Source organism: Alosa sapidissima, chromosome 9 (genome assembly GCF_018492685.1).
Source record: "Alosa sapidissima isolate fAloSap1 chromosome 9, fAloSap1.pri, whole genome shotgun sequence".
NCBI classification, from domain to species: domain Eukaryota; kingdom Metazoa; phylum Chordata; class Actinopteri; order Clupeiformes; family Clupeidae; genus Alosa; species Alosa sapidissima.
The window spans coordinates 28,017,397-28,038,599 of NC_055965.1; the positions used below are offsets into that span (position 1 = coordinate 28,017,397).

A 21,203-nucleotide genomic window follows, 5' to 3' on the forward strand; every position below is an offset into this window, starting at 1 on the left:
TGCTCTTTCACTTTCTCTCTCTTCATTGCTCTTTCACTTCTCTCTCTTCATTGCTCTTTCACTTTCTCTCTCTTCCTTGCTCTTTCTCTTTCTCTCTCTTCCTTGCTCTTTCTCTTTCTCTCTCTTCCTTGCTCTTTCTCTCTCTTCCTTGCTCTTTCTCTGTCCTCCTCAACTTTCTTCTGCTCTTCTCTTTTTCTTTCCCTTACTCTTACCTTCCTTCACTATCTCTCTCCCTCTGTCTTCTCTCACTTCCTCTCCCTCTTTTCCTCTATCTATCACACTATCTATCTCTCCCTTCTGCTTCCTTTGTTTTTCTGTCTCTCTCTTCACCTCCCTCTGTCTCCCCATTCCTCTTGCAAATGTCTTTCTTTCTCTTTCTGCCCCCCATTCCCCCCTCTTTCTCCTTATCTCCCTTTATTACCCTCCTCCATCTCTTTGTCCCTCCCCCTCTCCTTCCCTCTCTCCCTCTGTCTCCTCCCCCTATCCCTTCCTCCATCCCCCCCTCTCCCTTCCTCCTCCTCTCTCCCTCCCTCTTCCTCTCTCTCTCTCTCTCTCTCTCTCTCTCTCTCCCTCCATCCCTCCCTCTCTCTCTCTCTCTCTCTCTCTCTCTCTCTCTCTCCCTCCCTCCCTCCCTCCATCCCCCTCTCCTGCAGCCTCCATGAAGGGGCGCTCCGCAGCTCTCCATGTTCGCCCTGTTCCGCACCATCGTGACGGAGGAGGGCCGATGGGGCTGTACCGCGGCATCGCCCCCAACTTCCTCAAGGTCATCCCAGCGTCAGCATCTCCTACGTGGTCTACGAGAACATGAGAAAGTACTGGGGGTGGTGCGCACCTGAGCACAGCAGGAGAGAGGGAGGGAGGAGGAGAGAGGAGGAAGAGAAGGAGAGAGGGAGGGGAGGAGGAGAGAGGAGTGTTGGTGGGGGAGAGAGAGAGAGAGAGAGAGAGAGAGAGAGAGAGAGAGAAAGAGTGAGTGTTCATGTCTATGGGTGGTGGAGGAAAGGAGGAGAGCGAGAGAGAGAGGAGAGCAGGAAGGAAGAAGGAGAGAGGAGTGCTGGCAGGGAGAGAGAGAAAGAGAGAGAAAGAGAGAGAGTGTAAATGTGAATGACAGGGACAGAGTGAGTGTCATGTCTCTGGTGGTGGAGGACAGGATAGAGAGAGGGTGAGAAGGAAGGAAGGAAGGAAGGAGAGAGGAGTGCAGGCAGGGAGAGAGAGATGGAGATAGTGAGTGAGTGTAAATGTTGAATGACAGGGACAGGGTTGAGAGAAGGGAAGAGACAGAAATAAAGACAGGGAGAGAGGGACGGAGAGAAAGACAGGGAGGGAGGGACGGAGAGAAAGAGAGGGAGGGAGGGACGGAGAGAAAGACAGGGAGGGAGGGACGGAGAGAAAGAGTGCCAGAAAGAGTGCCACCTAAAGAGATAGCGAGGAGCACAGAATAGGATCAGATGAAAAAAGAAAAAGAGGCTCTCGTCTTTCAGACCGTCTATTTATACTCTCGGTACACCCCGTCCTCCACAGAACGCTAGACTCGGTAAAGGCCAAGGAAGAGATGCAGGCCATAAAGAACCATAACAAACAATGTGTCCTATATGGACGGCGCAAACGGACAACTAGGAAGCATCCACACTGACCGATCACATCTCCCACCAGCATAGGAAACCGGTGCGTGTGACCATCTTGAAATAGGTCACTGCTGGGATTTTTTTTTAAAAGGGGGAGGGGGGGGCAAGAAACCCAAAGGACTGTGGACTGTTACATTCCAACCCCTTAAACACACACACACTTTCTCTGTGTGTGTGTGTGTGTGTATGGTATGCTCTCTGTGTGTATGTTTTGTGTATGATCAAACAGGGCTTTTTAAAGAGCAAATGATTATGCAACATATGGTCCTTGTTGAGCTGTAGCCTATATGTCTACTGAACCTGCCATATTTCAAGTCCATTGGACCTGCCATAGTTTCATGGATCCTACTGCAGAACTTACTGTTATTTTCATTTTATTCTATACAATCAAAGCTGATATGACAGAAAGCACGCAGGTCATTTACCACAAGCAAAAAATGCAGACAATCTGTGTTTGTTTCTGTTTATTTGTGTTTATTTTTTCTGTTTTGTTTGTTTATGGTCAACAGGGGCTGATATTCAGACTCACTGAATAGGTAAATAGAAAGACACTAAGTCACTAAGTGCTACTGGATGCTTGTGTGTGTCTTGGAGTGGGGATCTAAGAAAGAGAGAAAGTGTGTATGTGTGTGTGTGTGTGTGTGTGTGTGTGTGTGTGTGTGTGGCATGAGCTAATTTCTGACTGTAACTTAATGCATATGACTTGTGTTGGGGTGACATATGGTGTTAAAATGCTCATTTTGTGTGTGTGTGAGTGTGCGCGTGTGTGCGTGTGTGTGTGTGTGTGTGTGTGTGTGTTTTGGGCATGTCTGTAAAGTTACGGTGATGTTCAGGCAACTTGATAAAACAAATGGTATGTTAAAGGATGTAACAGCATGCCATGAACCCCAATAATCGAAACCGGCCACTGCAACCTCCCCAACTATCATATGAAACTGTTATCGAGCATGATGTGGGGGGATCAACCCCCCAATGTTCAACTCAAATACTTCAATAGACAATCTGCATATAGTGTGTGTGTGTGTGTGTGTGTGTGTGATCTGCACACATTGGCTTCTCTTATGGTGTGTGGGCTTATTGACTCCTCAAACTGGCCTGGCCTGAGCCTGTATGTATGGTAACTATGGTAACCAATGTGAGGTAATGATGTAAGATGATGATGTCTAAACGGTGCTGCCTGTCCAAAGGAACGTGATCTGGACTCGACCGGGAAGAAGAGACACTCCAAATTGGGATGCCATGGAAGAGGAGACCAAATTCATCTGACAAATACAAAGATGGTTGTTTTCATTCAATGTGTGATTTCTGGACAATTTACATTTGTTTGGACAAATAACAGACATAGGCCTTCTCAGTTACAAATATTTTTGAACACAGGCTGAAGTTGTTTCAATTTTGTAGTTATATACCATGATACCACCTGACCTGATCTTACTTGATACAAAATATGAGGTGGGGATGGAGGACTGAATGCATTAATGTGTGTGTGTTTTGACTCATCTAAAGTAGCCTACACTGTATGTGATGCATGAATGCATGTTTAAGAATGAGCTGAGAATAATATGTTTTGGGGACAATAAAAAATATATATCTTTGTGAGCTCAAGAACTTCACTGTAATGGCTTGGGGATCAAATGTAATTATTTTTTTAAATATAGTGTTTGGTTTCAAAGGTAGGCTACTGGAGACGTAAACATCAGCTTGCAGTTTGGTTTGACACTGGGTTTGACCATTTGACAGCCTATCCTGTCTCTAGGCCAGGGGTGGGCAAACTGCGGCCCGCCAAGCACTTTCATCCGGCCCGCCGAGCATTTCATTTAGTTATCAGGCTGCTCGCTATTTTTTTCCTGCGATAGAGACGACGTTGGTTAGCTTTACTGCAAACTGCTTTTAAGTCTCCTTAGATAACGTTTACAATGTCAATGTCAAAACATCATGTTAAATAGAGATAACATCATGTTAAACTAAGTTAACTCTTAGTTATCTCCTTTGCAGAAGATCTAACGTGAACATTATGCAATCCATTTAATTGGGAACGCTTCTGCACTCACGAGAGGGAGAGAGAGCCGCAGGTTCCAGCTGGCTTGTGATTGTTGAAAATTGATATGTCCTTCTTATAAGAAAGTTTTAAAAGAAAATCATGAAGGCAACAGTAGTTCCCACTACTGACCATTTAAAAACTGTGAGAGGGCCCAGCCGTAGGTACAGCACTAGCCATAGCGGAGCAAGCAGAAGATCATTGAGAAATAAACGTGAATTAAAGCGACAGTGCACAATTTATACATTTGTTAAACAGCATAAACTGTGCAGTATTTTTAAAACAAATTAGCAGTATTTTAAAACAAATACTTTTCATACTAAATTATAGGCTATAATTTTTTTTATTTTTTTATGCGTGTGTCGTGGGGGGGGGGGGGGGGGGGGTTGTTGTGCGGCCCGCCGGCCAATTTTCAAAACCCAATGTGGCCTTTGAGCCAAAAAGTTTGCCCACCCCTGCTCTAGGCCAAGGGCCTTGCACTTGAACCACTCACATAGTGGCGGGAAAATAGTGTTATTCCTAACTTTGTCTGAAGGGGGAGCCCGTTGTGGTTTTAACCTGGAATTACTTAAAATGTAGCCTACAAACATTTCAGCTTACAACACAGTTTCTATTAAGTGTACAGTCACCGTGATTACACAATATTAAAACACTGGATGTATCTTTGAAACCATTGTGAACCCACGAAGCCTGTCTTCAGGAGTAAATTTAGAAAAATTGAAAAAGAAAGATTACGTCGCAGGTCGTTGTCAAACGAAGATACTGTTCCCGTAGGCCTAGACATTCTTACTGGATAAAGCACACGTCGATCAAAGAAAACAACCGATGGCCTAGTGTCCAGCAGACGAGCAATGCCATTGGCTAAATTGTCAATTAAAACGCCTCCTTTCGCTCATCTATTGGTTTATCACCCCGCCTTTAAAACCGTCTTTTTTGAGCTGATTGGTGTTTGCTGTATAGTTCTGACGTGTCTGATTAGTTGTTTCAACAAATTGTAGAAAGGTAAAGTCCTATTGGCCCTGCGTAACAATACAACCCGCCTTTCCGTTACAATCGTAATTTCCTTTTACCTCCCCGCAGTCGTCTGACCATCTTCCCGCTTCTGCGCATCTGTACCCGGCCTAAACCTCCTGTTTTACCCCTTCACTGTTAGCCCCCCGAAGATCACAACATGTCGGAGTTCAACGCGGTACCGCCACCGGGTGCCGGTGCAGCCCTCGGAGCAGGTGGACTCAAGAAAGATGCTTTTGCGGACGCGGTTCAGCGAGCTCGGCAGGTATGGCAAGAACTGCGGAGCGCTCGTGTGAATGGACCCCTTTGGCTAACCGATGAGGTCGTAACATTAGCTCGAATCAATGGGACCGGCACCGTGTTGGTAATTGTTAGGATCCTGGAAGTTTGTAATCAACGCATATAATACTGGGAGAATATTGGCTGCAATTCAGTTGGGCAATTTGAAGGTTAATTTAGCCAATCAACGTCATATGTGTGCAGCTGTTTCTTCAAGCATTGTCTCGGCTAGCCACGCGATGTAGGCTAGCTACGGGCTACCTAGCCTGCGTGGCCATGCCATATGAATGTAGCGCTTTCGTTAGCACAGCGAACAATTACTTGCTAAGCCACGCATGTCTCAGTCTAAACATAGGATGGGGTGTGTTCGGTAATTTTTGACATGTGCTATTAATGACGAGTTGACTGCGGTCTGCCCCATAGTCCATGGCCTAGTTTATGGCGTGGTGTGTTGCTAACTAGCCTGATGGCTAATATTAACGCATGGCTAAGAGTAGCGTTTCTTTGGAGCAAACGAGAGGTCAGGTCGGGTAACATTAGCGGTCTGGGGTTTGTTTTGGTTACTTAAACATTTGATCTAGTTAGTAAGGGTGAATGTTCATATGACAATTGATTATGGGGGATGCTAACGTCTATAGATGTTTGTAAATGTAATCTACACATCTGTTGGACGTGTATGAATAATATGATGCCATCAAATGGGTGGTTTAAACATATCAGACCTTAGACTTTTGGACTTAATGTCTCGGTGTATTTTACTGCAATCGGTTTTGCTATCTTGTTTCAGGTTTAAACAAAACAGTTTGGCAGCCTACCGTTAACATTAGCTTTAGAGAAAAGCAGAGCGGCCTCAAGTCTTGTCTAGTTTAGCCTCCTCTTATAAACCCATGTGAAGACCGGTCTTGTTGTGTAACGCTCACTGCTCCAAATTGTAAACGATAGCCAACGCAGTGCCGTCTACCCTAGTTCAGAAAAGCTTACGTTGTCCTGCTTGCTTTGCCTGACCTGAAGTAATTGATAAAGTCTTGCCGCCATATTGAAATCCAATTCACTGTTAAGTCTTTCTATAGCGTGAGTAACCACTGGAAAAGTCTGAAACCCCCTAGCGAGAAAGTGAGTTAGGTGTTCATTGCATTGCTTTGTCTCCAGATTGCAGCCAAAATCGGAGGAGATGCTGGACCTCCGATGACAAACAACGGAGGAGCCGAGAGTTACCCATTCGCTGCCCAGAAACGCTCTCTGGAAGACGCAGGTACGCACGCACTCACACACATACTCACACACACATACTCACGCACATAGATGGGCTTAAACATGTCTGCCTATGCTCACACTTATCAACAGCCAGTGTCGTGAATCAACACACACATACCACATGCACGCACACTTAGAAAGTGAAAGCACACTCAGCAGATAGTGATGACAAGCTTAAAATTGAAAGCTAGCACTTACTGAGAATATCACACTTCCCCCTCTTTGAATCTGCAGTACAGTTCTTGAATATAGTCATGTAAAGCTACCCATGATGGAACGGTGTGCACGCACGCACATTTTCATTGGACAGCAATTCCTTCTGAGTCATGCTACATGCACCCTACCCCATGCGACCGCAGATGCACTGGGCTGCTGGCCTGAGCCCATAAGACAGGCACGTGCTCCCCCTTCCTGCCGGCCTATTCTCTATAGGCAGAGGGCTCCGTGGCCCTGCTGGCTGTGCCCAAGAGATCCGTAATGTGCCTAACCTGGTAACTCATCGGGGCAACGAGGTTGGATAAAGATAATTTGCTTGGTTGAGTCGATCGTGACTATAGTCTGATAGCGACGGACCGCCGTAAAACAATTGTTACGAGCAGAAACGCTGCCTGCAGAGTTCATATAATTTCTAGTAACTATAAACTAAACTAATGAACTAACTATTACTGTTGTGTTGACATGGAGCATAAAGCCTGCTCTACACACGCCTCATCACTGTTGACATGGAGCGTGTTGCCTTTTTTATGCACAGGAGACGACGTCCGTTAACTCTGGCGTCACTGTGTGTGTGTGTGCGTGCGCGCGTGTAAAGTGGTGGTGATGCTCATCCTCAGTTTCAGGCGTGTGTGTGTGATGCTCATCCTTAAGTTTCAGGCATCTGTGTCCGTAAAGTGGTGGTGATTTTCATCCTCAGTTTCAGGCGTGTGTGTGTTTATGTAAAACGGTGGTGGTGGTGATGCTCATCCTCAGTGTTCTCTCATCAGATGAGCCGGAGAGTAAGAAGATGGCCACCCAGAGCGACAGAGACTCCAGCGCGATCCCCGAATGGGCCGCACAAGCATGTATGGAAACACGCATTGGGTGTTTGAGCCCCCCTCTTACACACACACACACACACACACACACACACACACACACAAACTTTCATCTACACCTATTGATGGCATCATAATGTGTGTGTGTTTGTTGCTGACGCATAATGTGTGTGTTTGCTGCTGACACTTTATTGTGTGTGTGTTTGTTGCTGATTCATAATGTGTGTGTGTGTTTGTTTCTGACACGTGTGTGTCTGTTTCTTGCTGACGCGTAATGTGCTTGTTGCTGACCTCTTCCTTGTTTCCCCTTCGTCCTGTAGCCATGGGTGCGCAGCTGGCTGCCCTGTCCCAGCAGAGGTAAGTCTCCTGCTCCTGTACCCTCACTCACCCGCACTGCAACCGTATATGGGCCACATCCACCCCGCCACACAAGACCCTCTCCACGGGTGACTGTTGCACGAGGCTTAGAACTGATTTATAGGCCAAGTGACATTGCCACTCAAAAGGCAGGACGTTTCCCAGTTGCTCATGAGCTCACCGAACGGATTCATAGTCCATGCTTGCTACGTGGAGGCGAATGCACTTGGCTATGTAAGGTGTTTTTGTAATAGGACGCAGGGGCGAGTGCTAGCGTACCGAAATGTGTTTTTGTAATACGATACAACTATATTTGTCAGTTGTGCTGAAATTCTTTTTGCATCCCTGGGCAGCTCATTTAAGGATGGGACAGAAACGATACATACATGTAAGACAAATAGTAGCATCAACAGACAAACATGAAACTTAGCCACATATGACGGTATAAAACATGACTGAAGACAAAGCATACATATATTACAAACAGGCTACATCAATAGGCTACATCAATACATCCAAACATTCAACACTTGGACATTGCATCCATGAATACATATTGCACTAGATCTTAATGTTGCTTGTTGATTGATTGATGTATAAAAGAGTATCCTAGCCTGTTGCAATTGAAAGAAGGAACTCTAAAGCGCCTGTTTGATGGCAGTAGCTGAAATTCTCTGTGTAGAACATGTGAGGTGTTGGAAATATATCTGGCCAGCCTGAGCATGCTCTTGTTGTGGGCTTCCTGGAAGAGGTGTGCTACAGGTAGCTCAATGATCTTTGAACAAATTTGATCTACTCAGCCAGTAATAGGACGAGTGCCCAGTCGTGAGTTTCTGATGGAGGCGCATCGTCCGCTTGGACTGAAGGAGGTGGTGCGCTCCTTTCGTGCACATTTGTGCACTTTGAAGACGTACGACATTGATGCGCGATTACAATTGTTGGGAGGTACACGGCACCTCCTGCATGCCGCGTTGATGAGTCGATTCTCGGCAAGCGCCGCGTGTGCGGGACGCAGACGCAGGACCACACCAGACCTATGAGAAGGCATTTTAAAAATATGCGTGACATTTGCGTTATCAACTGCGTCTTTGAACTATCCCAGTTCTCAGGCAGGCACTAATTCCATGCCTGAATTCAAGCGTGGACCAAGATTTGTAACCTGTATCATTATATAAAGCAGCTTCAAACTGTTTCCAATGTCTTCAGACATAGAAATTGTCCTTGCTTTAAAGGTTGTATCAGCGAGCTAGCTCTGTTTTGTTTGAACATCAGCAAAAGTGACACATCCCCGCTATCGCTGATACAACCTTTAAGCCAAGTGTCTGTTAGGAGCAGAATATCTCTCATTGAGGACATAGGTGTAGACTGATGATTAGATTAATGCAATGTCAAACTCAATAAATCAATAGTTGTGCTTCTCCCAATGTTGGTGTTGAGAGAGTTCAGATCTTAATGCTGTAGCCTTAGAATGTTCTATAAGGGTTCCAAGGGGCCTTTAACTAACATGCTCTCTCCCCCCCCCCCCCACCCCCCCCCCCCTGCAGCAATGTTTCTCGTCCCTCACAAATGACAGAGGATTACAAAGTGCCTGACGGAATGGTGGGCCTTAGTGAGTACCCCTCCATGAACGCACACACACACGCTGCCAGTCCTGCACTTAACTCGTGCAAGTACACACACTAAGCTGGTTGGCCACACACACTCTAACCTGCACATAGTTACATACTCATTTTTACTTTTAAAGCAACAACTGAAACAAATATTTTGGTCGAGTGTATTACAAAGTAAATATAGAAAGTAAATGGTTGCTGTGGAAGTTGGTGTTCATTTTGTCTGATATTAAAAATTACTATCATCAGTGTCTCACACACACCCCTTCACTTGGTAGTCATCGTTGTTCCTGATGCAGTGATCTGATTGGCTTTCTTCTGTGTTCTGTTCAGTCATTGGTCGAGGAGGAGAGCAGATCAACAAGATCCAGCAGGATTCGGGCTGTAAGGTCCAGATAGCCCCCGACAGCGGAGGCATGCCCGACCGCAGCGTCTCCATCACTGGGTCTCCAGAGTGCATCCAGTGAGTCAAACACACACACACACACACGTACACACATGTACGTGTCTGTCACTGGGTCTCCAGAGTGAATCCAGTGAGTCAAACACACACACACGTGTGTCTATCACTGGGTTTCCAGAGTGCATCCAGTGAGTCACTCACACTGTCACACTAGTCTTATCTGGACTCTGTTGCTTATTCCATATCAAGACAATACCAAGAAGGACTTAATTTTGTGAACTTTATTTATTTAATTTTTATTTATTTAGTAAGATATGGTGCAACTTTCAAGCGTTACATGTCACACGTTCGTCACAGTCACTTTTACCGCTGTTTCCGCCGAAGGGGGTGGGGGGGGGGGGGTGGTCGCTAATTTTTGCAACAGACAAGTTAATGGTGGTTGTCAATGTTCCATAGGCATCCACATGGGCGTGCTTCGCTAAGACGGGCCGTAGTTAAGCTTAGGCATAAGTTCAGTTGGTGCAACCGACTTAAGTTGAATTCCAAAGACTGGTCTTAACAAAGATCAACTTAACAGTTAGGACCAGGCGTAGCAAAGTAGAGTTGGTGCAACCGGCCCCAGTGAGTCTCTCACACGTGAGACAGATAGACACACAGTGGTACAGACAAATCACCGGACACCCCCGAGTGTGGAGTGTACACACACACACACACACACACCTGGTTATCACCGCATCTGGTTATCACCGCATCTCCTGAGTGCACCCAGTAAGGTACCCACATGCACGCACAGATAATGTTCATGTAAACCTTTCAAACCATGCATTTCCTCAACGAATTCAGTAGGCGTGAGATCCACTAACTTGCTTACACGCTCATTCACGTCACACACCACACACACACACGTACACACAAGTACAAGTACACACACACACACTCTAATCCATGTGCAGTAAGTGTGTGTTTAGTACCATCACTGACACACACACACTCAATCTTCTCCCCAGTGCATCCAGTAAGTATATGTATATGGTGCCATGCAGTGTAAGTAAGTGTGTGTGTGTATATGGTGCCATGCAGTGTAAGCCTAGTAATGTTTTGCTCTTTTGTTTCCTTATGGTTGACACTCCTCCACTGTGAGCAGGCCTCCCATGGTCCTGGAGCACGTGGAGAAGTTAGTGCACTTTACCCCTCTCAGCCCAGGCTTAAAGCAACACTATGTAGAAAATATCAGGCTTAAAGCAACACTATATATCAGGCTTAAAGAAACACTATATCAGGCTGAAAGCAACACTATGTAAAAAATACTAGGCTTAAAGAAAGACTATGTAGAAAAATACCAGGCTTAAAGCAGTACTATGTAGAAAATATGAGGCTTAAAGTAACATTATGTTGAAAATAACAGGCTTAAAGCAAGTCGTATGTAGATATTTTACTTTAGAGTAACAGCCTTAAAGCAACACTATGTAAATATTTTCTCTTGAAATAAAATTACATTATGTAAAAAATGAAAGGCTTAAAGTAGCGCTCTGTAGGTATTTTACATTAATGGTGCAGTCAGCGAATTGCGTAGGAAGTTGTATGTTTGTGTTTGTTTTATATTTATTACCAGATGCTTTTGTCCAAAACAATGTATAATCCAATTTTTATTAAGGTTCAAACAAAACATGCCAGAGGTAGTTCACCCCCCTCTTCAGCATTCACAGAAAAATTCCATGTAGGGTTTTGTTTTTGCACACACTTTGTTTCCAGTTTTTGGAGCCTGGGCTGTCTAGAGAAATGGTATGGCCAGCTAGTGGTGATTGCTGAATGTGACAAAAAATGTTATGGGCGTGTACGATCACTGACTGCACTTTAAAAATAACACTATGTAGTCATTTTACCCTAAAATAACAGGGTTAAAGCAACACGGTGCCGTTATTTAACACTGTACCGCTCTCAGCTCAGGCTTAGAGCAACACAGTGTAGTTATCTTGCCTAAGAACAACAGGCATAAAGCAACACAACATTGTTTTACATTAAAATAGCACCGTCAGGCTTAGAGCAACACCATGTAGATATCTTAGACTTTACCGCAATTTCCCAACTATTACCCGTGGCTTGTATATTGATTTTGCAAAATTTCTTCAGCTATGAGGTTAATACATGGGGCCAGTTAATATGGTATTCATATGGTTTTGTTTCTTTTAACTTGCATAAAAGACTTTCCTGTGACTTGTACAAAATAGCGGCTAATACACAGGAAATTACTGTACCTGTCTTCTACCTTAAAATATCAGCCGTCGGTATCATGATCCTTTTTTTCCTATTTTGGACTCATTTGGTACCCACTTATCGCTAATTTGGCGACCCAGTATAAGTTGAGAAAAGGGATACTTCCTACATAGTGTTTATTGAATGCTTAATTATCCAAGTTAAAGTGTCACTTGAATTATTTATTTATTTGCCTCAAGACTGGATGCTGATCGATTGATCAATTAATGTAATTAAGGGTAAAAATAGCAAAATTCTCCGATTCCATCTTAGGCATGAACCTTTTCAGGTAACTGTCTTAAAGCAGGAAGTGCAAGATGTCTTGTGTGTGTGTGTGTGTGGACAAAATTAAACATTTGATGACGTCTTGGGCTTTGGCAAGGACTTTCTGACACTATAGAAATAACAACTACTGATTAAACGATTAGTTTCATAATCGATTGATCTGCCAAAGTTTCAGCCCTAGTAGTTTTTCCGTTCCTGCCTATCAGGATGTCGATTTCCTTGAATGTATCTTCGGTGTAAAGGACATGAAGTGATTTTATTTATTTTTTTAATGTTTTTTTTTTTTTTTTTTTTTTTGTTTAAATTAAATACACAAAGCATGGAGCGATTTGGTATGTTGAGCCTTGGCTCTCTGGATTACTGAACAGTTGTTTGCTTTTGTTTTTTTAATTCCCCTTGGACATATTTCTCTCTTCTTTCACTCTGTCTGCAGGAAAGCGAAGATGCTATTGGACGAGATTGTGTCGCGGGGGCGTGGCACCCCTCCCACAGCGTTCCATGAGAACGGGGGTCAGGGGGGTCAGGGCGGTCACATGCAGGAGATGATCATCCCCGCTGGCAAGGCTGGACTCATCATCGGCAAGGGAGGAGAGACCATCAAGCAGCTGCAGGTGTGTGTGTGTGTGTGTGCGCGAGGGGGAGAGAGTAACAGACCATCAAGCAGCTGCAGGTGTGTGTGTGGAAGAGAGTAACAGACCATCAAACAGCTGCGTGTGTGTGTAGGGGGGAGTAACAGAGACCATCAAACAGCGTGTGTGTGTGTGTGTGTGTGTTGCATTGGCTAAGGAGCTGGGCTAGCATGCAGTGGCTACTAAGGAGCTGAGCTAGCATGCAGTGGCTAAAGAGCTGGGCTAGCATGCAGTAGCTAAGGAGCTGGGCAAGCCTGAAAAGTTGTGGGCTCAAGTCCCAGCTTCCACTGTGGTGCCCTTGAGTTACTGTTGATATATGTAAGGTGCTTTGGATAAAAGCATCTAAAGCTGCTAAATTAATAAATGTTATACTTTGTCTGTGTGTGTGTCTGTTGTAGGAGCGTGCAGGTGTGAAGATGATTCTGATCCAGGATGCGTCCCAGGGTCCCAACATGGACAAGCCACTGCGCATCATCGGAGACCCCTACAAAGTGCAGGTATAACTCTATCCTCCCCATCACCCCACACCCCACACCTTTGAGTCTTCGACCACAAGGCCCACTCCTACCGCTCACCTTTTAAGCTTTATTTTAACGAAAGTCCCCAACTCCTGCTTATGTGTCCATTTACATGTATTCATTTGGCGGATAGGCTACTGAAAGACATTAAATGGAATGATTTCATGTAGCAAGTAGTAATTGTGTGAGCGTGTGTTTTTAAATCTCCCTCTCTGCAGCAAGCGCGTGAGATGGTCCAGGAGATCCTGAGGGAGAGAGACAACCCAGGCTTTGAGAACCGCGGCGAGTACGGTTCTCGCATGGGAGGAGGGCTGGAGGTGTGTGTGAGTCTTGAATCCTGATAAATGTGAAATATATCTGCCTACCTGTGTGTGTGTCAATCGCTTGGTGTGTGTGTGTCTGCCTGCCTGCCTGTGGGTGTGTGTGTCGATCGCTTGGTGTGGGTGTGTCAATCGCTTGGTCCATGATCAAAATGAGTCTTAATTCACCAACTTAAGTTCACAAATCACCAGTCATTAACCAAGCAGCCAAGCGACTTGCAAGTGATGCCTTTCACTAGTATGAAAGACTGGACCCTTTAAAAAAAAAAAAAAAAAAAGTCAAGGCTATGCATGAGATCTGCCACAAGCAGTTACTGGTTAATTTTAATTTTAAATCTGTAGTAAGTTAAAACCTAATAATGACGTTTTCAAGAGTGGTTTGTGTAGCCACTGTAGTTATTTTTTTACGTCCAGGTAGTCTTACTTTTGTATGCATCAGTGCTGCTGTTGTGTGTTAGCTAGAACTGGCACATAAATGCCATGGAAAGGTTGACTTTGTGCTCTGCTGTGATTGGACAGATTCCAGTTCCCCGCCACTCTGTGGGTGTTGTGATTGGCCGAAGCGGTGAAATGATCAAGAAGATTCAGAATGACGCTGGAGTCAGGATACAGTTTAAGCCAGGTAAGACGGCCCAGTGCTGTGGTATCCTACATCAGCATTATTGTGTTTATGGAACAAATTGGTTGGTTTGATTTATATAGTCAGTCAAATTGTTTATGTATTGCTAGAGAAAAGAGAATAATAATTGCCTTAACTTAAGATACTAAGTCTCTCTCTCTCTCTCTCTCTCTCTCTCTCTCTCTCTCCTCTCTCTCTCTCTCTCTCTCTCTCTCTCTCTCTCTCTCTCTCTCTCTCTCTCTCTCTCTCTCTCTCTCTCTCTCTCTCTCTCTCTCTCTCTCTCTCTCTCTCTCTCTCTTCCCCCCCCCCCCCCCTCCACACACCACCCCCCCGCAGACGACAGCAGCGGTCCTGATAAGATCGCCCACATCATGGGTCCTCCTGACCGCTGCGAGCACGCCGCCAGCATCATCAACGACCTGCTGCAGAGCATCCGCGCCCGCGAGGAGGGAGGCGGGGTAAGAGAGGGTGGGAGTGAGGAGGGAGACTGGGTAAGAGAATGTCTGTGTGTGCCTGACATTTTGCATTTACATTTAGCAGACACTTTTCTTCCAAAGTGACATGCATATATCAGTTCTGTTACAAGGGACTACCTTGTGCCTTGCTCAAGGGCACAAGCCTAGCAGGTGGCAATCCCAGCTCCTTAACCATTGCGCTACCACCGCCCCAGATTTAGATTAAGACAGATTTAAGGCTGAATTATGCTTCTGGGTCGAATCTGACGGTTCAGCCGCCCAGAGTCTCCAAGTCGCCGTGTACCCCCTCCGGCCCTGTGCAGTCGCCCGACACGCACCTCGATAAAATTTGTGACTTCCTGTCGGTGACTCAGACTGCAAGGACTGTGATTGGTAAACTTGCCCTGTGTTGATGGCCTGCTGTTTCAAATAACCTGTTGTGGGCTTTGTAACCAAAATATGTCTTGAGTTTATTTGCAATGACAGCCTTATCCGATTGTACAGCGTCTATTTGTTAGCAACGTTTTAAAATCAGCCCTTTGCCAGCATGCAGTACTTTCTGGGCAGTTGTGGGAAGTTTGCACGTGAACGTAACTGTCTGGCAAACACCTCGCAGATATCCTCAGACTTTTTTTTTTTTTTTTTTTTTCCTGGTTAACCTAATAACCCAGTTAATGGATTACTGTGTATTTCTTTAACTTTTACCAAATCTAAGCAAATAACATTTATATTCCAACATGGCAGTCTACGGAGACTCAGAACTGAAAGGTTCATGGCACTGTCGAGGCAACGCTGTTGCCACTGCTCGGGGTCGACACAGAAGCATAAATCAAGCTTGTAGAGTGTTTGTCAGGATACAAGGATTTTATTTGTGACCATACATAGAAATTTTGTGAAACATGTAGTGAAATGGCATTTAGCAGCTCAGCGCTCTGGGAGACGGAGTAAACGTTTGGGGTGCGTGCGGTCCTTTACGTGTATGCTGTGTCTGTGTGTGTGTGCTGGGAACTCCACACACACGATAACACACACTTATGAGACTTGTATTGTTTCTTCGTTACGTTGTTGCAGCTTTTAACCTTCAACCCTCTTAACTACCGCAGGGCCCCCCTGGTCCCCCAGGCACCGGTATGCCCCCTGGTGGCCGTGGGCGGGGGCGCGGCGGTCCCCCCGGCGGCTGGGGCGGTCCCCCCGGTGCTGGTGGCGGCGAGATGACCTTCTCCATCCCGGCGCACAAGTGCGGCCTCGTCATCGGGCGCGGAGGCGAGAACGTGAAGGCCATCAACCAGCAGACGGGCGCCTTCGTGGAGATCTCACGCCAGCCGCCACCCAACGGCGACCCCAACTTCAAGCTGTTTGTCATCCGCGGCTCTCCGCAGCAGATCGACCACGCCAAGCAGCTCATCGAGGACAAGATCGAGGTGAGGGAGGGAGGGAGGGAGATGGACTGGGGTCGGGGGGCAGTAGATGATCATGGGGGGGTGAGTGAGGAGGGCAGTAGATGATCATGGGGGGGTGAGTGGAGGGGGGTCATTTAAAGAGGAGGAGATAGTCTTAGAGATGAAGATGGACAGATGGGAGGAGCGAGATAAACGTGGTCTAATGTGGTCCAGTGGGGTTACTGCTGTTTCCTGCGGGGTCTAATATGTTTTCTCTCTCGTGGTTCTGCTCCTGACAGGGTCCTCTGTGTCCTGTTGGACCTGGTCCTGGTGGTCCGGGCCCTGCCGGGCCTATGGGCCCCTACAACCCAAACCCATACAACCCAGGCCCACCCGGGGGACCCCCACAGTAAGTACACACACACACACACACACACACACGTATACTCCAGCACACACATTCACTCTCACACAAACACTTTGAGCTGTTGAGCTGCCAGCTTTCAGGCAATTTTACACTTGTTTGATTACTACTGATGTTGAAGTATACTAATACAACTGTTCTTGTTCAATTGGGGGCAGTATAGCAATGAGCCATTATAATTGGGCAGTAGTATGTTAGATGAGTCTATCATTTTTGTGTGTGCGTGTGTACTGATATCAGTGTAATTTAACTTCACCAATTTCTCCCTCTCCTTCCCTCTGTAGTGGAGGGCCCCCTGGAGGTCCCCAATATGCTCCTCAAGGCTGGGGCAACACCTACCAGCCATGGCAGCCACCCGCCCCACACGATCCCAGTAAGTCAACACACACACACACACACACACACACACACACACAGCCCAGTAAGTCAACACACACACACACACACACAGCCTAGTAAGTGGGAAAACTCTCACATGATCCCAGTGTGCATGCACATGCAAAGAGTTTGTGTGGGATCCAAGTTGGATATATATAGTCAGCACATGCATCTACACTTGATCCTAACTAACATACTGCATGTTGAATTGTGGTCTGCTGCCCCCTGCTGGCGGCATTGCAATTGGTCCATTATCATGCAGTAATAACGGCTGCACTTTGGGAATCACTGCTCTATTCCAAAATGGCAGACTCTTTCCTTAACAGTCGTCCATGGGTCACCATCAGTTGAACTCCCCAGATCTACAATAGCACACTTTATTTATTCTATCCCCTCCTCTGCACACATCTCACTAGCAGCAGAATGTAGCCTACGTTCTAGTTGATCAATAGGGGTGTGCATGTATAGTCGAACAATCGGTCAACCATTTGGGATATAGTATTCAAATATTGATATGCCTATTTGGTTATTCTAAAACACACAGAATTGTGGAAATTGTGCTACCACGATAGCATAGCATAGAAGTCATGCTAAACGGTAGAGGTTCTTCTACCACGTCACTGTTAATTAAGTTAGATCCACTGTTTATTGTGACGGCAAGAGTCTGAGTCATTTTCCCGTTTTCTTTGTTCTGTTTATCCAATTTGTTTGAGACTATAGCCTACACAATGCAAGGAAACGGTAATTAAAAGGGAGACCTGAATTGAGTCTAATGAAGGACTGTAGCAACGAGTGTTTAGCAACACAATGTGAACCACACTAAGTGGAAAGACCAGACTCTATCTACCTTGTGCTCTTGTTAATGCGCCCTCAGAATAGCTATTCGAGTATCGTAAATTATTTGTATGCACAGCCGTACCTGACGGTCTTAACTTTGCACAGCGAAAAATAAGTTTCAGTATGCACACAGCAAGGGGCAACATAAGGCAACGAAGTGAGCAAGCATCGTAACCTAGTCTGCCTGGTTTTGACCTTTAGACGGAATGGGTTTCTCAACCAGCTGGTCATCAAGCTCCATCAGCACATTCACGGTCATTTGATCCTCTTCCATTTCCCCTCTACTGGTTATTTTGTTGACTGTTTATCTATTTGTGTTTATCTATTTGTGTTTATTTCTCCCCCCCCCCCTTTCATCTCTGCCCCTAAGGTAAAGCAGCAGCAGACCACAGTGCAGCCTGGGCTGCCTACTATGCGCAGTACTACCAGCAGCCACAAGGTGGTGCCATGCCTGGTCAGAACCCAGCCGCCCCTGCAGCTGCTCAGCCTCCTGCGGATCAGAACCAGCAGGCCCAGGCGGCCGGGGGCCAGCCGGACTACACCAAGGCCTGGGAGGAGTACTATAAGAAGATGGGTAAGGAAACGCGTGCTCGAGTGTTCGTCTTTAATATTGCCAGCTGTGTCGTCTTTTTTCCCCCCCAACCTTTGCTCCTTTCCACCTTCTTGCTCTCTTCCTTTTCGTTCAGCAGACAGGGGACCTTTCTTTATCTGTCTGTTGGTAGCACTGCCACAAAAGTTAAAGGTTGTATCAGTGATTTCAGGCCCAAAAAAAAAGGCCCAAACAAAAAATGTGTCTCTGTAGGCAGCCTAGGCTCCAAGATTTGTACACAAAAACAATTGCTACCAACAAGGGTTGGCAACCAGGGATGGATTACTGCACGGGCCTACCGGGCCCAAGCCCAGGGGCCCAAGGGGTCAGGGGGCCCTGAAGCCCAAGCCTTTGCATGGAATCATTGCCTCAATATCATCAAATCAGGATGTAGGCTATGAATCTGATTGAAGTTAGTATTGGCCATCCCCAAAATGCACCAGAATACAGGAAATCACATCAAACAAATTAAAAAAATTCTGGGGGAGGACCCCCAACCCCCCCCCCCCCCCCCCCCCCCCCCCCCATGTTGGGTTTTGTGGAAGAGAAAATGGACTGTTTTAGTAGTAGTATTAGGCAGTATGCAGTCAGATAGGTCACCATGGGCATATTTGGTTTAGCTATAGATGGATTCACAAATAAATAAATTGGCCTACATTTGGCAGGATACTTGATATACAGGCTAAATGCAAATATGGCAATGTATTATAATATTTTACTTATTATTATCTCTCCCCCTGCAGCTCAGGCAGGAACTCCAGCAGCTCCTGCGGCAGCGGCGGCTCCAGCGGCTACAGCAGCAGCAGGCCAGCAGGACTACAGCGCCGCCTGGGCCGAGTACTACAGGCAGCAGGCCGCCTACTATGGACAGACTGGACAGAGCCAACCGGCTGCTCCACAGCAGGGACAACAGGTAGACTATTGTAGACTACGCACACACACACACAAGCACGCACACACGCGCGCACACACCCTTGTAGACTACACACACACACACACACACACATATGCTTTTTGTCAGCCACACACACACCCACCCTTGTAGACTACGAACACACACGCTTTTTGTCAGCCATACACACACACCCTTGTAGACTACACACACAAGCTTTTTGTCAGCCACACACAATATGCCACTGTTTCTCTCTCTTCTCTTTACCTCCCTCTCCCTTCTTCTTCTGCAGGCCCAGTGAAGCCCTGTCTCCCTGTTCGGCGAACATCACCACCTTCCTCCTCCTCCCCTCGGACTTTGCCCTTCTCCCTCCAGCATCTTCATCCCCCTGCCCAGAACCTGGAGCCAAGCAGTTTAGTTTTGCTTTACTCCTTTTATGTCTGAGGGAAAGAAAATCCTCCTCCACATTCTTTCTTTTTTTTTTTTTTTTTTTTTTTTTTTTTTTTAACAGACCCTCAATCTCCAACCACCCTAACTAATGTGAGAACTGTAAAGACAGCAAAATCAGATTTTGTTTTGTTTTTGTTTGTTTTGCATTTGATTTTTTCCTTTTAGTCCTTCTTCCTCTGGGGTGAAAGAACTTTGAGGGTTGTGGTCTTGATCAAAAAGGGAACTTTCTGGGAAAAAAAAAAAAAAAAAATCTGCATCGCTGGTCACCATCCCTCGTCAGTCCAGCCCTAGAATATTCTGGAGTTCACCGTAACCATCCTATGCTAGAATTCCCCTGGCCCGGCCATGACCATTCTATGCTAGAACCTTCTGGAATTCTGCATCACTGGCTAACTCCTTCCCCTCTCTAACTGAACTTTCTGGAAATCAACCACCCTCGCCCTCACGCCCCCTTCAGGCTGTTGTAATTATTCCCGTTTCCTTCTTGACTGTTGTAAAATGATTTCCTTTCTCTCCATTATCTTCATGTTTGAATTAACAACCGTTTCACCCCCCTTCAATAGTCCATTTTGAGCACTCATCAGTCTGATTCTACTAATGCATAGAACAAATTCTGCTCCTTTGTACAAAATGTTTCTCTGTTTTTGTTTTTATAATAAGTGAATTTTGATTTTCATATGCTTTTAGTTGTTTTATTTTGTTTTTAAATGAAATGAAATCTCTAGTTTTGAGTTGGAACATTCCTAGTGTTGAAGTACTTCTCAATTTCTCCCTGTGTCATTTTCTTTTTCACGAATAAGAGTGTGGGCTTGTCTATTGCGATACACTTTGTGTGTGTGTGTGTGTGTGTGTGTGTGTGTTTGTCTCTGTACACAGTAGCGGGGTGAAGGAGATTGTGTACACTGAATCGTATATGCATGAATGGAAGTGAGCATTGATTTGGTGTCCTACAGTGTACATATTAGTCTGAAACATTGGTGTGAGACAGTAACTGTACGATGTGACTGACTGATTGATTAAACTGAGGGTGTGCTTGCATGTACACAACGTTGAATGGCAAAACAATGTTGTACACTGTTAGTGTGTGTGTGTGTGTGATTTTGCTTGCTAAAAATGTCCTGTTTGTGTGTGCACGCATAAAGTTGCATGCACAAGAGAAGTTGAAAGAGTGTGTGTGTGTGTGTGTGATGGTACGTAAAAGAAGCCCGTCTGTCCTGCATTGTTGATTCCCTCCTTTCTTTACAAGCGGATGTCTCATTTGACCTTTTTATGTTTTTGCCCCTCCCCCCTTGAGTTCCAAGAAGTCATGCTGTTATATAAATATATATATATATTGTACGCTTGGTTTTTTACTTTTTACTGCTTGTTTTTAAGAACTTCACAATAAAAGAGGATATACAGACTTCTCATCAGACAGATTTGTACATTGGGCTCTGTGTGTGTGTGTATTTTAAATAGATTTTAAGTGGGACTGTGTGTATGCGTGTTTTAAGATGTTGAAAGTGTGTGTGTGTGTAGCTGAACTTCTTGAGTAGCTGAACTGACACCAACATGTACCCAAATATTT

At 45.6% G+C, this 21,203-nt stretch overlaps 2 protein-coding genes and 1 long non-coding RNA gene across 8 annotated transcripts in view; all 3 read left to right on the top strand.

The window, feature by feature from the left end:
* LOC121718510 (calcium-binding mitochondrial carrier protein SCaMC-1-like) overlaps positions 1-808 on the top strand; it is a 15,870-nt gene extending 15,062 nt beyond the window's left edge. Inside the window, exon 3 of the mRNA XM_042103521.1 lies at positions 654-808. Within this exon, the coding sequence (XP_041959455.1) occupies positions 654-808 (155 nt within the window). The remainder of the gene's footprint in view (positions 1-653) is intronic.
* Positions 809-1,362: 554 nt separating this feature from the next.
* Positions 1,363-3,221, top strand: LOC121719708. Its single transcript, XR_006034321.1, has 2 exons — positions 1,363-2,158; positions 2,810-3,221. It is a non-coding gene; the product is annotated as an uncharacterized LOC121719708 (long non-coding RNA).
* Positions 3,222-4,624: 1,403 nt separating this feature from the next.
* On the top strand, positions 4,625-19,680 carry LOC121719434 (KH-type splicing regulatory protein). 6 transcript variants are annotated; one of them, XM_042105065.1, is made up of 18 exons: positions 4,625-4,936; positions 6,100-6,202; positions 7,188-7,265; positions 7,559-7,595; positions 9,140-9,204; positions 9,539-9,668; positions 10,753-10,782; positions 12,580-12,757; positions 13,174-13,272; positions 13,512-13,616; positions 14,133-14,235; positions 14,569-14,723; positions 15,791-16,108; positions 16,366-16,475; positions 16,775-16,863; positions 18,076-18,279; positions 19,038-19,207; positions 19,479-19,680. In XM_042105065.1, the coding sequence occupies exons 1-18, from the start codon at positions 4,832-4,834 to the stop codon at positions 19,485-19,487; spliced, it is 2,088 nt and encodes a 695-aa protein (XP_041960999.1). In that variant the 5' UTR covers positions 4,625-4,831; the 3' UTR covers positions 19,488-19,680. The 6 variants fall into 6 exon arrangements, with proteins under 6 accessions (XP_041960999.1, XP_041961002.1, XP_041961000.1 ...); XM_042105068.1 differs by having other exon boundaries at positions 4,626-4,936; positions 14,569-14,690; XM_042105066.1 differs by having other exon boundaries at positions 4,626-4,936; positions 13,512-13,610.
* Positions 19,681-21,203: the final 1,523 nt, after the last annotated feature.